The sequence below is a fragment of the Gouania willdenowi genome, chromosome 20 (assembly GCF_900634775.1).
Source record: "Gouania willdenowi chromosome 20, fGouWil2.1, whole genome shotgun sequence".
Classification (NCBI taxonomy): domain Eukaryota; kingdom Metazoa; phylum Chordata; class Actinopteri; order Blenniiformes; family Gobiesocidae; genus Gouania; species Gouania willdenowi.
In genome coordinates this window covers 26,140,211-26,154,822 of record NC_041063.1, presented here as the reverse complement: position 1 = coordinate 26,154,822, position 14,612 = coordinate 26,140,211, and the positions used below count along the sequence as shown (strand labels likewise).

Genomic DNA, 14,612 nt, shown 5'->3' with positions numbered 1-14,612 from the left:
GACGGAAACGTAGCCACGGCCCATTTGGGATCCGTGCACTTCCTCACAGTGCAAAGACAAAAGCACACACAGGAAGCCTTGACATGTGTAACTACATAGTCCATATTTAAGACCCTGGAAGACACACGTTTCTGTCCTCCATCACTGATCATTGTCCACGTAACGGCTCAGATGGAAACGTCCCTCACCCGAGGTCATGGTCCTGTGTTAGCAAAGCAAGAACAGATTATATATGTGTTCCATGAGAGAAACATTACACTGTGTTCAGATATAAGACATCAGCAGTCCTTTTAGTCCATGTAATGGCAGAGCACGGCTGCTTTTACTGTATGTCCCTCTCGGTCTCTGTGTTGGCCTGTTATTTGTATCTTCACCCTGGCCATGATCTCCTTTTACTGTAAAAAAAGAAACAATCCGTAGTTATGGTTACTCATCCAACTGTCCTTCATTTTAAATTCATGTTCATTCATGGGAAATAAAGCTGAAAGTCAAACACTTATTACTTGTTCTGTGGAAAAATGCACGATAGATTCCTTAGTTCTGTACGTTTTGTTAGTTAAACTCATTTTCATTTCATTAAATGGATCCTTTACTGTTTTTTTATTTTATTTTTACAAATGTGGCCTAAAACCTTTAAAATGTACTTATTAGTAGATCTATTCTAAAAAAACACATTATTTTGCACCATATTTGTTTTATTAACTTTTAAAAATAGGATTACTTTACAGTTTTACAGCCTGTGTTCCTCCATCTTGAAATCACATGATTGATGATGTCACACGGCCCCACTGCCTGTAAACATCCCATTGTTTTTTGTTGAAGTGAAACATGCAGCCTTAGTTTTAGATCATTTAGCAGCTTTTTCAGCCAAAACAACAACCTGTGCTGCTTTTGGTTGATCTAAATAATCAGGAAAAGTTAAAAATGTCGATGTAAACCTCTGTTGTTTACCAAAAGCAATCAGTGATCACAGGGAGCAACAATTCCAACTCTGTGGTTTGGTAGTAGACAATGAAGCTGAGAAGAAGAGCTCTCCTAAGGGACCTTTACTATCCCCTTAAACAGTGCGCTGACACGCTCTGGTGGCTGAAGTTAGCGAGTAAATCACTGTGACTGTGAAGGATTCCTTTAAAGCTTATTTGCATCAAAGATAATCAAACAATATCTGAAACTCGATAACATTTCAAATACATTCCATGACTAATATATCAATAAAAGTTGCCAGATGTTTAACCCTTTGCCCCCACGGTAAAGAAAAGTCTTCTTTACCATGTACAGCACATGCCATGTAACTTTTAGCTGAATTACAACCCGAACAACTATAAAAATCAATGCAAACTCATTATTATGGACCAAGCCCTCCACACCCAGTTAATTCAAATATCTGGTACATTCTATGACAAGTTGCTCCAATAAATTCTCATTTAATATCCTCAATAAACCAGCAGTGCATAGTGTATAATTAGTGAGGATGTTGCTTTCCGTGTACTTTATTGCTATTATTCCATAGATTTTTGGCGGTTAACTCATTTGATTATACCAACCAGATACGGTTATGCTAGGCTATGTTCTGACATTTTTGTAAGTTTAGCGGTTATTGATTAATTGGCCAAAATAAATTAAAAAATCACCCATAAAAACCTACTGGCAATGGGTTATACTTAAGGTTATACTGACTCCGAGGGGTTGAAGTTGTAATTGTGGTCTCAAAATGTGTGTGGGAAAAAAAAACCACCAGCTTTGATATAAAACTTTTAATCCAACTAATGTACGTGAGATGCTTCTGATGCAATGAGAAAGTTTGGATATCGTGTTGCATTTTCCTCTCGTCTGGAATTATACTGAGTTCATCGATGCACTTATTTTACTATTCCAGAAAAGTCTGTAGAGATGCTTTGCATACAAAATTTTGTCCTGCATTTTTAAAAATATGTTGAAGGGAAAAGACAACACAATCTCCAGAATAAGTAGTAGTTTAAACATCTATATATACTGTATATATAAACCACTGCATGCACGCAGTAGTCTGTTTGTTGTGCTTCACTTTCATTAAAGCCTTCCTTTATTCCCACAGTGTGGAACCATTGACTCCGGTTCCTACGTCAACCTGACCCAAAGAAACCTGCAGGACGCTCAGAAGTTCTTGCTGATGCATGAGGTTGTCCAACCAGTGGTTCCCGTGCCCTACTTCATGGAGGACAACGTGCGTTTTACGCATGTGGCGGTGGACGTGGTGCAGGGGAAAGACGCGCTGTTCCACATTATTTATTTAGCCACGGGTAAGTTTTTACTGGACTGGTATTTTGCTAATATTGTCATTAAAATTGTGGGATTTTTCATATTAATAACAAGTATTACATTTAGTTGGTTTTTCTGAATAATGCAATTTTTTGGGGCAATTTTTTTCTTCTGTTTTTCACAGTAATTTTTTTCTGTTTTTCAGAGTTTTGTTTTTTTTTTCTGTTTTTCTGACAATTTTTTTTTTTTCTGTTTTTCAAAGTAATTTTTTCTGACAAAAAAAAGAAGGAAAAAAAAAAAAAAAACAGTCCAAAAAACATTAAAAAAAATAGGCCAAAAAACAGAACAACATTGCACGGAAAAAAACGATAAAAAAAATTTGTTTGAAAAACCGAAAAATAATTAGTCCAAAAGACATGAAAAAAATATTGTGAATAGAAGAAAAAAAATTGTCAGAAAAACAAATAAAAAAAATTATTCAGAAAAAACATTTTTTTTCTATTTTTTCCAAGGAAATGTAATACGTTTCCATACAGCAACACTAATGGTAAGAATGATTAATATATAAAGAATTGTATTTCTTGGTATTGACATAGAGATGCTCTTTTGCTTTGTGAAGTGAAGACTGGAGCCTTTTTGGACCATGAATATTGATTAATACTGAGAAATACTTGGAGCTTTAAAGCCTTGAAGTGCACTCGACGTGAGAAAAATAAAACAGTCTGCAGGAGTAATAATGAAACCAATCGATCTGTATCGCCTTCAAAGCTCTGACTCAAGTTTGATCATTTCATACCTCCATATGTCCTCCAGATGCACTGCAGCAGCTCTCAAACAGATGCACTACCTCAACGCCAGCGCTCAGAAACAGAAACAGCACGCCACATGTCACTATCAGGCACCCTCCCTCAAAATAATCATAAATACTCTGTCTTCTTCTGACATATTATCAGACGGGTGATCCATAACACACACATGCTGCCGCTGCACATTTACCCTGACTGACACGTCCACAACATCTGCTTATCAGCAGCTGGCTCCATCAAACAGCCACCGTAACATCATGTGCTGTGAGACTTAAAACTGCCGTATCAGCAGCACACCATTGTTTGACTGTCAGTGGGATAATAAAACACACAAGCATGGATTATGAACAGGTGTTCAGAACAGAGTTGGTTGTGACCCACTTCACTGTAAAATGTATGTTTTTTGGAGTCATATTGTTATTTTGCATTTTTGGAGTAATTTTTATGTAATTCTCATGTTGTTTTGCTTGTTCGTTAGTAGTGTGGGTTTGCGAAGTGAATTTTTTGTATTTTTCTTGTCTATTTGTGTACTTTTTATGTCATTTTCTGTAAATGTATGTTTTTGAGTCTGTTTGTTGTCGTTTTGTGCTATTTGAAGTATTTTTGTGCATTACTGTTATTGTTTTGTTCATTTTTGTATTATTTTTGTTTTTGGAGTATTTGTGTTTTTCTTGTCTTTTACTGTTTTGCTTGTTAATCCTGTGAGTAATTTTTGTATTTTTCTTGTCTTTTTGTGTACTTTTTATATAATTTTTTCTAAATGTATGTTTTTTGAGTTTTTTTGTGTATTTTTGTTGTCGTTTTGTGTTATTTGGAGTCATTTTGTGAATTACTGTTGTCGATTTGTTCATTTTTGTAGTATTGTGTGTTTTAGGAGTGTTTTCTGTGTTTTTCTCTTGTCTTTTACTGTATTTTCCTGCAATGTTATAATTCTTTGTATTTTTTAAATGTATTCTTGCATTTGTTTTGTGTATTTTTCTGTCATTTTGTGTACTTTTGTTGTCATTTTCTGTAATTTAGTATATTTTTTTGAGTTGTCTTGTTTATTTTTGTTGTCATTTGTGCTATTTGTAGTATTTTTGTGTATTACTGTTCAGTTTTGGATTAGTTTTGTGTGTTTTTGGAGTTTTTTTTTGTCTTTTAATTGTTGTTTACTGTGTCGTTTTGCTTGTTTGTGAGTACTGTAGGTTTTTGGAGTAATTTTGTGTATTACTGTTGTCGTTCTGTTCATTTTTGTATTAGTTTTGTGTGTTTTTGAAGCATTTTCTGTGTTTTACTTGTCTTTTACTGTATTTTCCTGCAATTTTATAATTCTTTGTATTTTTTTTTTAATGTATTCTTGCTTTTGTTTTGAGTATTTTCCTGTCATTTTGTACATTTAGTTTGGGGACTGTACGTGGCCCAGTGTGGCTGCCAGTTAAACTGGACCCTTGTGCTCTGACCTCTTTGTACAATATGTACAAAATGTACAATAAGCCCTCCAGGAAACGTTAACACCATCTTCCTGTCGTTTCGTCAATGTTATTTTTAGGAAATCCTGTATCTGAGCTCACGCTTTTGCACACACACACACACACACACACACACACACACACACACACACACACACACACACACACACGCACACACATACACACGTATATTCACAACTCGCTCCAGTTCACCGCCTCTAACTCCCTCTCATTGTCTGCACGCTGCTGTGATCAATGCTGCTGCAGCCCCAGAGCTGCTCACATAACAAAAACCCCTCAGATTTACCCACATTCTAATAAAAACATCAAAACACGGACTCGCACACAGACTGTATCTAATCTCAAGCTATCGTTGATGCTTGAATGCAGCCTTTGAAATGCATATCATTTCAAATGGTATCCTCATGTTTTAGGATGTTTACCATTTGCCTGAAGATGTGGTCACACTGCACTACATGTCTCTTCTATTCTCTGTTTTTTACTGTGCACCAGTAATTGTTTATGGTGGTTAGATATTAAATCAAGTACAAAAGATTTCTAACCCTTGTTTGATGGATTACAAAGCTCGAATAAAACCAGTTCTTAAAATGGAAACCTTATGCACCTCTCAGTGGACACATGGTTTAGTGTTGATGCTTTACAGTTAATTTCGTTCCCACCATTTACTTCAGTTTTCTTCCACAGTCCAAAAAATGGTTGTTCCATAAGAGAATTATACAATATTTGCAAATCAAATTCATATCGAGATTCAGCTGAATTTGATCAACCAATACTTGGCATGAGGAAGTGTTTTTCAAAGTGATCCTCCACAGTTTTTATAAATGTGGCCTAAAACCTTTGAAGTGTACTCATTAGTAGATCTATGCCTAATAAAACTCATTGTTTTTGCACCATATTCGTTTTTATTAACTTTTCAAAATGGGACTACTTCATAGTTTTAGAATCTGTGTTCCTCCATCTTAAAGTTATGTGATTGATGATGTCACACGAACCCCACTGCCTGTAAACATCCCATTGAGAACTTGTGCTGCTTATGGTTGATCTAAATAATTAGGAAAAGATAAAGATGTCGATGTAAACCTATTTTGTTTAACCACAAGGGAGCACTATGGATCTCACAGGCCACCAGTAGTATTTAAAACACATTATGAGAAGAAATGCTGTAAAATAAAACCATAGCTAGCGGTTCTATAGCTTCTTGGCTTTAATTGTTGTTTCGTGCTGCTTGTTTATTCAAATAACTATTGGACAGGCGGTCACGCTGCTTGAACAATGCTTAACTTTTGCAATATCTATTAGCATTTCACCTTCTTCCAGCGGTGTCACCGAGCACCTAATTACTTTTTTCTTTTTCTCTCCCAAGGAACACCATGTATAATAGATTATGTTTGTTTTAGCGCTCCCTCATCTCACAGAGCCTGTTTTGCACAAAGTAAAAGGTCAGCGTGGATTCACAATGACACAGATTTCCATACCTCGCTTAGAAAAAGAAATAAAATGTTTCATTTCCTGGAGTATACCGCCTAAAAAGAACAACTGAAAAACACGTAACATGTATTCAAGTAGTGGATCAATTCTGTGGCCAAAGACACAGCACTGCATGTAGATGGCTTGGCTAAGCTTGGCACATGAGCCATACAATTGTTTCTGGCAGTGTTGGGAAGTATTAGTAGTGTATTATTGTTTTTAAATAGTTTATTTTTTTTTTATTTTTGGCTGTCTTTTTTAACCTCTACGCCCCAATGGACCCGCCTGCGGGGGCAGCTCCAGCCTCCGTGACTTTCACTGGTTTAAATGTTGAAATCACATATTCTATATCTCTCCGTAATCCCAGGAAACTCAGCTAAAATTGTAGCCAACGCACATTCAGAACAAAAGACTGCAGCACACACACCAGGCCATTGTGTTGAAGGAGGGAAGAGTCTACAACTCAGCAAACTTGGGTTTTCTCACTGCTGTGAGTCACAGAATAAATGCAGAGCTCTATAACGAGAGTTGAATCTAGTGATATACAGGTCGGGTATGATATGTACCAAAACACCACAAAATCAGAAAATACACAGTGGAAAAAATTCTCTTACATTTGTTGTTTCTTGAACTGAAACTGAATTGCACCTCGAGGACAAATAAACTTTTCTGAATCTGAAAGTTTTCTGAATCTTATCAAATGCTACTCCAGTGTGTATAAATCTCCATATTTTGATCCATCCAAATTGTGTTGTCAGATACATAGAGAGATGGAGAGATGGATAGATAGATAGATAGATATACCACCATTACACACATCCAGGCATTTCTCAGTTGAGAAATCTGTTCAATGAGCGCAAAGCACTCGTGCGTAAAAAGGCAGGTCCCTCCTTCATCCAGCTCTGATTTGCCAGGGCTAAAGCCACTCCCGCAGTGTTTGATATCACCAATTTTGACAGGTTCTGAGCTGTTCAACGCTGTGTCAACCATTCTTATTGGTCAAAGCATTGCCTATTAACACTTATGCGTAACGGAATCAAAGAAGGCAGTGAGAAATAGCATTACACATGGCACAGCATTTCAAGCCAAAATGCACCATCTATTGGTCAAAAATAAGACTAATAATGATTGGAATCAATTTGACTGAGATATTACAGCTTCACACTTGTTTTTTACAAAAATGTCTAGCTTTGGCCTCATGTTTATTATTATCACCAAACTTGCAGCAGTTGATGTCCATACATTAGTTCAATTAGGCCTTTGTAGCCTTCCCTACTGAGGATTGGCTTTATATTTGATGCAAATCTCTGGGTTTTTTTTGGGTGGACTACAGATTTCTGTAATTAAAACATGATTTATTGTCACTCAGCATCATATATTTCCAAAATTTCACATAATCTGTAACCACTAATGGTCCTACTTCAATCTGACACTACAATTAGCCATGTAGGTCATGTAGAAAATTTGTAAAACGTTATTTGTTATGGGTATGTGCTTCTCAAAGAAGAGGTTTTAAACCTTCTACCATTGTTTTCCACTTCTCAACATTGTTGTACTCTTGGCTCATTTCGTCAATTCCTCTCTCCACTCTTCTTTCAGATTACGGTACTATCAGGAAAGTGCTTTCCCCACTTAACCAGTCCACTGGGAGCTGCATGTTGGAGGAGATCGAGCTGTTCCCGCCCAGGAAGAGGCAGCACATCCGAAGCCTGCTGATCCTGCACAGTCGCAGCGAGCTCTACGTGGGCGTACGCGACCAGGTCATCAAGATCCCACTCAAGAGATGCAGCTACCACAAGAGTCGAGAGTGAGTAGGAGCGCAAACAAATATACCATACCAAACAACAACGTGAATCTCAACAGAAACTGTGCTTGCAAGAAACTTTTAAACCCCTGTTCATAAGATGCGCTTTATCAGAGGAGGCCAGGCCTTTGAATTGGTCAGGGGCCGTCGCCGAGATTTAAAACCCTTTAAAGCAGCTTTGTGTGAGCCACTGGAGGTGCTTACAGCTGCCCTGTGTCTGCCTCGCTGTTTGTGGCTGTCATCAAATCGTGCATGAGCATGAAAACTGTGCACCGTCTCCTTTGTGCACAGTTTCCCAGCTACTGCAGGCACGTTTATCTGATATATTGTATTTCTGTCTGTCTGGTAGAAGCTTCATCAAGGTATAAATCCACAAGTTAAAAAAAAAAAAAAGACGAGCTGTGAAGACTCACCACTTGATTAGTGTCCCATCCATCATACCTGCAATCCTTACCTCTGACACAATGAGTTGTTATTGGAATACACAAAATACTATTGCAGCTGTGGCTCAGTGATGATATATATATATATATGTGTGTGTGTGTGTGTGTACTGCTGCCATCGTGATGTTTAATCACAGCTTCTGGGTCTGCTCTCTTTTTCTGAACTCATTCAAAATACAAAGCAGAAGTCAAGAGCTGAGGGGAGTTACTGGGTTTCCTTATTGACATTTCTTTGAGGTTTTGAAATATAACAGGCTTCGTCTGTCTTGGCTTGCTGACAGTGGTGTTGAGTTTAAGGCCCTTAGGACAAGTATACGTTCTTCGTTTTTTTTTTTTTTGTCTTCACCCAGACATTATGTCACCCACTGTCTGAGTCTCACCTATACTGTATCTGTGATTTCAAATGCAAAGAAAGCACCCAGGGTGGGGGTCAATTACAGTTTAAAATTTAATGATTGCTGTGACTGACATTTTTCCCAATTACGTTCTCAATTACTAAAGTTTGATTACAATTAATCACAAATGCTGAGCCGATAATGATTGTATTTTCTTGTTTTTGAATGCGTCTTTTATTGTTGTGAAACACTTTGACTATATGTCTGTGAAAAGCACTATATAAATAAAGTATTTATCTCAGAATGTCGTCCTGTCACAGTCGGCTTGATTTTCATTTACCTTTTCATTGCATACTAAAAGTTATCCGAGTTAGATGTGACAAAAAAAGACAGATTCAGTAAATATATTTCTCAGGCTGATGAACCATTCTCCTCCACAAATGTAAATCTGTTTGTAATGGATGGACGATTACCTAGAAATTAGTCTGCAAAGTGTTTTAGGCTCTTTTTACGAGTCTCACTCCAGTTAAATGCTTGTTAATTCTCGATAATCATAAACAGATTCGTATATCCTGATTTAAGTTTTTCTACAATTTCACCCATTTTCTTTTTTTTAATTAATTTTTTCTTTCTTATCTCGTATGATTCATACCATACTTTGGTGTCTTCTTCAGCTCTTATATTCACACCTTTCTAATCATGTTACCTTTCATTTTTCTATGCACCGTAATCTCCCACTTTAACCAGATGTGGAGACTAGTACAGTATGTACACATTGTTTGTTCATTGAATTCAAGACATTCTTGAAAAAATATTTATTGAAAAACATGAATAAATAAAATAAAACTAAATAAAACTTATAACATCTGCATCTCTTCTTTGTATTTGAATTAGTTCAATAAATAAAGAAGCCTCAATATCTGATGCTTTTTGACCAAAAAACCAAATTTAAGGACAACTTGTTGGAATCGAACCATTTTTTTAAACTTCATAATTTTGTTCTCTACAGTTTCTAAGTCATGTTTTATATTTTTTCATCATTCACGTGAATAAGAAAAAGTGTAGGTCCAAGGACTGACCCTTGGGGTACTCCACAACTCATTTTACAACTGGTATTACACACATCTGATTTTACATTATTAATGTGGTCAAACTGTTTTTGTCTTTTTAATAATTAATAGATACCTATTCATATGCCACCCCTCTTATACCATATTTGTATATTTTAGCTTTTATTAATTGAAGGTCATTTCTCTTTCTTAGGGCCTGTCTGGGAGCCAGGGACCCGTACTGTGGTTGGGATCTGTTGCTGAAGAAGTGCACTACATTGGAAGAAAGTGTCCGAATGAGCCAATGGGAGCAGAGCATCAAAAAGTGCCCAGTGAGTGTGAATAATATGTTTATATTATATACACTTTACAATTTACGTCTGTACATTACAAAAAGGTACAGACGTTAAAAAGAAAGGAGTACATGTAATAATGAAAGTTTAAAGAGCTGTTCTAACATTAAAAGTAATATGACAAGTAGTTTTAGCAGTTAAAAGCCAAACAAAATGGGCCGTTTTACAGCCTGTGTTCCTCCATCTTGAAATCATGTGATTGATGATGTCACATGGCCCCACTGCCTGTAAATATCCCATTGTTTCAACAGCTTTTTAGATATTTTAGCTGCTTTTTAGATTAAAATGACAACTTGTGCTACTTCTGGTTGCTCTAAAGATCAGGAAAAGTTAAAGATGCGGATGTAAACCTCTTTTTTTTGTGAAAGAGGATAAAAACAGCTGTGACCCAAAAAGATCTGTGACTGCAGGGGGCGACAGTTCCAACTCTGCCGTTTGGTAGTTGACAATGAAGCAGAAAAGATGGACCTTAACTCCCCCTTAAACAGTGAGCTGACATGCTCTGGTGGCTGAAGTTAGCGAGTCCTTTTGGGTGTGAGTCCTTCAACAGTTCGTGATTTACTCGCTAACTTTGGTCACAGATTTTTTTTCAAGTCACAATTGTTTTTAATTATTTTTCTTTAAACATAAGAGGTTTACATCGACATCTTTAACTTTTCTTGATTATTTAGAGCAACCAAAAGCAGCACAAGTTGTTATTTTGACCGAAAAAGCTGTTAAATGATATAAAAAGCTGAAAAAATGATGTAAAAATCAGGCTGAATGTTTCACTCCAATAGAAAACAATGGGATGTTTACAGGCAGTGGGGCCGTGTGACATCATCAATCACATGAATTCAAGATGGAGGAACACAGGTTCTAAAACTGTAAACTAGTCCCAATTTTAAAAGTTAATAAAACAAATATGGTGCAAAATAATGTGTTTTGTACTAATAAGTACATTTCAAAGGTTTTTGACCACATTTGTAAAAACTGTGGAGGATCACTTAACGTAACTACCTTAGACCTTCCTAGAGGGACTTTAGAGAATAACTGCACCTCGATGGAGTTTTTTGTGGATGTGAAACTCGTCCTATGAAAATGTTACTCAACCAGGTTTGGCAAACACAACTGATATCTGTCATAAAACTGGTGAAATCATTCCAGTATTAAGCTCAGTGTAACCATTGTCTGAGTGTGTGGGAAGCTCTCCATCTGCCAACGCTGTCCTTGACACAAACTTAAGTGAAAGCAAAGTTAGATTTTAAATGACGCAAAGTCAAATCCACTCAATGGATTATTGTTCTTCCTTTAGAGTGAATCAGCTCTGTAACTGCCTGCTTTAAACAAACTTTAGGAATCAGACATGAAATAATTTGTTGGCCTTTTCATATTGACTGATGATTTTTTGATATTTTTAATTAATTCACAAATTCCCCATGGAGGTTTTTTTTAACTCAAAGCGATTGATGGTGAACTAAATGACTTTTCTGCTTGTTTACCATTGATGCCAATTTTTTAACTGTGAATGAAAAATGAAAAATAGCAGCTGCTGACAGTGACTTCCTCTGTGCTTCACTCGTCCTCTTGTTTTGATGACCTCTAGATTCTTGGCACTGAACGCTGACGTTACAAGCTTTAAAAAAAAAAAAAACATGTTAGCATTGAAGAAGTCGCATAGAGAAAAAAATGTTTAAAATCCCAAGAAAGGTGTTAAAACTAAAATCAAATTATTTCTTACATTTCTACATGCAGTTATAGACCAATGGAATTAGTTTAAAAAAAAAGTGCTTTTCCAGATTTCCAGAGTGTGTCATTGAAGAACCAATGCATATATGTGACTAATCATTAGTGATGTGAACAGTCTATGTTCATAGCTCTAAGCTGATCACATTACAGGGAGCTGAGACATATGCTAAATTGTTTACTGAACGACCAAACATGTTCCAGACCCAAACACTCACTAACTTTTTACCTATTTTGAGGAGCTGGCATGTCCACCAGATAAGATGTATAGCAGATGTTTTTTCTATATTCTGAGAGAGTAGGTGGAGCTATGTTACTATACCGTATTACAGTTTCCTATGTGACGCAGTTCCTGACATATTGGAAGATGAAAATGGAAGAAAATTAAGGACACAAACCCTCTCATTAAATTGTCTATATCTCAAAAAGTATCCGATCAAACAAAAAATTCAGAATGTGTCTATTGAATAATTACAAAACAATTGGTTTAAAATTTCAGAATTTTTTTAGACCGAAGTGCGTAGGATGTCCTGAAAAGAGTTTTTGGAGGCAGATTGTTTTCCACACTTTTTCCACTCCTTTTCTACTTTATACCAACACATATCTACTTTATTATCCATATTGTCTTTGTTTGCGATCACTCCACCACCTTCCACACCCATAATAGCAATACAGAAGTCATAAGGTGGCTAGGCTAACCTAGCCTAGTCTACATTTAATTACATTGTCCAATCTGATACACCCATGATGTCACTCATAAATCATGACTCATGCAGTCTTTCTCTCAGACTTCAAGTGTTTCATTTATGGAGCAGATTTTATTTTCTCAGATTTCTGCCTCTGAATGTGATGGTTTTCAGCTTTCTGATTCCCTCCTTTGAGTTCAAAGCCTCATTATACCCTGAAACAGCCTTCCATGATATTCCATTTCACAACCCATAACTGAACAATTTCAGATAATGTAGAGCACTTATTTTGGTGTCTTTTTGAGGGGAAATTGATTTCTGTTTGCTTCTGTTTCCCAGAGCAGCCGTGTAATGTAATGTAATGTAGTGTAATAACCCATTTCTGAGAAAAGTCTTTATACTGACAGTTTTTTGTTTTTTTGTGTCCTTCTTCCACCTTTCACAGGTTCGGAACGTTACAGTGGACGGGGGGTTCGGGGCCTGGTCCGGTTGGTCCACCTGTAGCCATAACGACGGCGGCAACACCGGGTCCTGTCTGTGTCGGACCCGTGCCTGCGATAGCCCCGCCCCTCAGTGCGGGGGTCAGCAGTGTCACGGGATCAGCGCTGAGGTTGCCAACTGTTCCAGGTAATTTCATCATGGGCGGAGTTTGACATTCTTACCGGGGGGGCGGGGCAAAGGAATGACTAGAATTAATTGTTGTTTAGTCAATTTTGTGTGTTTTGTTGTTTTTTTTGTTCTTGTTTTTGTGTATTTTTCTGACATTTTATTCATTTATGTTGTTGTTATGTGCGTTTTTGGGGTCACTGTGTATTTTAGTTGTTGTTTTCTGTATTTTCCTGTCATTTTGTGTTATTTTGTTGACAGTTTGTGTGTCTTCAGAGCTATTCTGTAATGTGTTGATGTTTTTAGAGTTTTTTTTTTTTTAAATGGTTGCTGTCAGATGTCTGTGTTATATGTGAATATTTTTGTGTACTTTGTGCATTTCACTGTGGATTTGTGTGTTTTTTGGGGTCACTTTGTGTATTTTTCTAGTCTTTTTCCATATTTTCCTGTTATTATATGTAATTTTGTCGACTGTTTGTGTGTCTTTGGAGCTATTCTGTAATGTATTGTTATTTTTTCTATTTTACTAGTCATTTTTGTTTGTTTACGTGGTTGGTGTATCTGTCTTTGTTGCGATTTTGTGTGTTTTTTGTGTACTTTGTGCATTTTGCTGTCAATGTGTGTGTTTTGGGAGTCATTTTGTGTATTATGTTGGGCTTTATTTTCCTTCTAACTTCTTGGAATACAATTTTTGGGGATTTTGTTTTTGGTGCCGCACTAAGACTGAGGGCCACATGTGGCCCCCGGGCCGCCACTTGCCTATGTCAAACTCCACAAATGAATTTTATATCCAACATTTTCACTTTTTCTTGACAATTTTCCTTTTTTTTCAGTTCATTATTTGAGAACAGCACAAGTTAAAAGACACAGTGTACAGGTACACAGAAGCAGTTTATTATTACACAGCATTCTCACACCTACGCCCTTCGCTGCTGCACACCCACAGTCGCTCTCTGGGAAGCAGCAAGTGTTGATTAAGTGTTACTTTGTAGGAATTCAGCAGTTGAATAATTCCTTTAATTCTAACAATGCACTGAAAGGCTGCTGTGTCTGTCTTCTCTCTTTCTTCCTGCAGATAAAGGACACTTGTGTATAATTTCCATCCATTAATAAACCACTAATGGCACGAAACCACTCACTTTTTAACACCAGTATTTTTCAGTCAGTATTGATAAATGTTGCAGAAAGCAGCAGCTTTTTAATTTATTGAGGAGGCAGAGAGAAGGATTTTAGTCAAACAAACACAAACAACTTACGTTTCTTATACATAATGAACAGGACCACCAGCCAAGGAGACGCACGCACGCACACACACACAAAGGATGGGGAAACCTGATAAAAGAACAGAACATAATTGTCATTTAGACCCTAGAACACGTGTTAAATGTGAACCTTTAAAGTTTCCATTTTGGCTGGCAGGACACAGTAAAAAAGAAAGAGAAAACATTTATTATTGTGTAAATTACCAAATAATCCAGATCTCAAATTCACCAATTTCATGAAACTCTACTTCATTTTTTAGGGCTTTGCAGTTTTCCTTTGTTTATATCACATTAATACAGTCTTTTTAAATTGCAATTTGTGGAAATAACTCTAAATATTTTTATGAATGTTACATTTTCTCACAA

The 14,612-nt window shown here is 36.6% G+C and overlaps 1 protein-coding gene across 3 annotated transcripts in view; it reads left to right on the top strand.

Moving 5' to 3' along the window:
* sema5a (sema domain, seven thrombospondin repeats (type 1 and type 1-like), transmembrane domain (TM) and short cytoplasmic domain, (semaphorin) 5A) overlaps positions 1–14,612 on the top strand; it is a 233,000-nt gene that overhangs the window by 154,685 nt on the left and 63,703 nt on the right. For all 3 annotated transcript variants that reach the window (XR_003672528.1, XM_028434683.1, XM_028434682.1), the window contains 4 exons: positions 2,075–2,279; positions 7,583–7,790; positions 9,829–9,946; positions 12,824–13,005. Coding sequence is in view for 2 of the 3 variants with exons in the window: in XM_028434683.1 (XP_028290484.1) it covers positions 2,075–2,279; positions 7,583–7,790; positions 9,829–9,946; positions 12,824–13,005 (713 nt within the window). In the remaining variant the exon portion in view is untranslated. The remainder of the gene's footprint in view (positions 1–2,074; positions 2,280–7,582; positions 7,791–9,828; positions 9,947–12,823; positions 13,006–14,612) is intronic.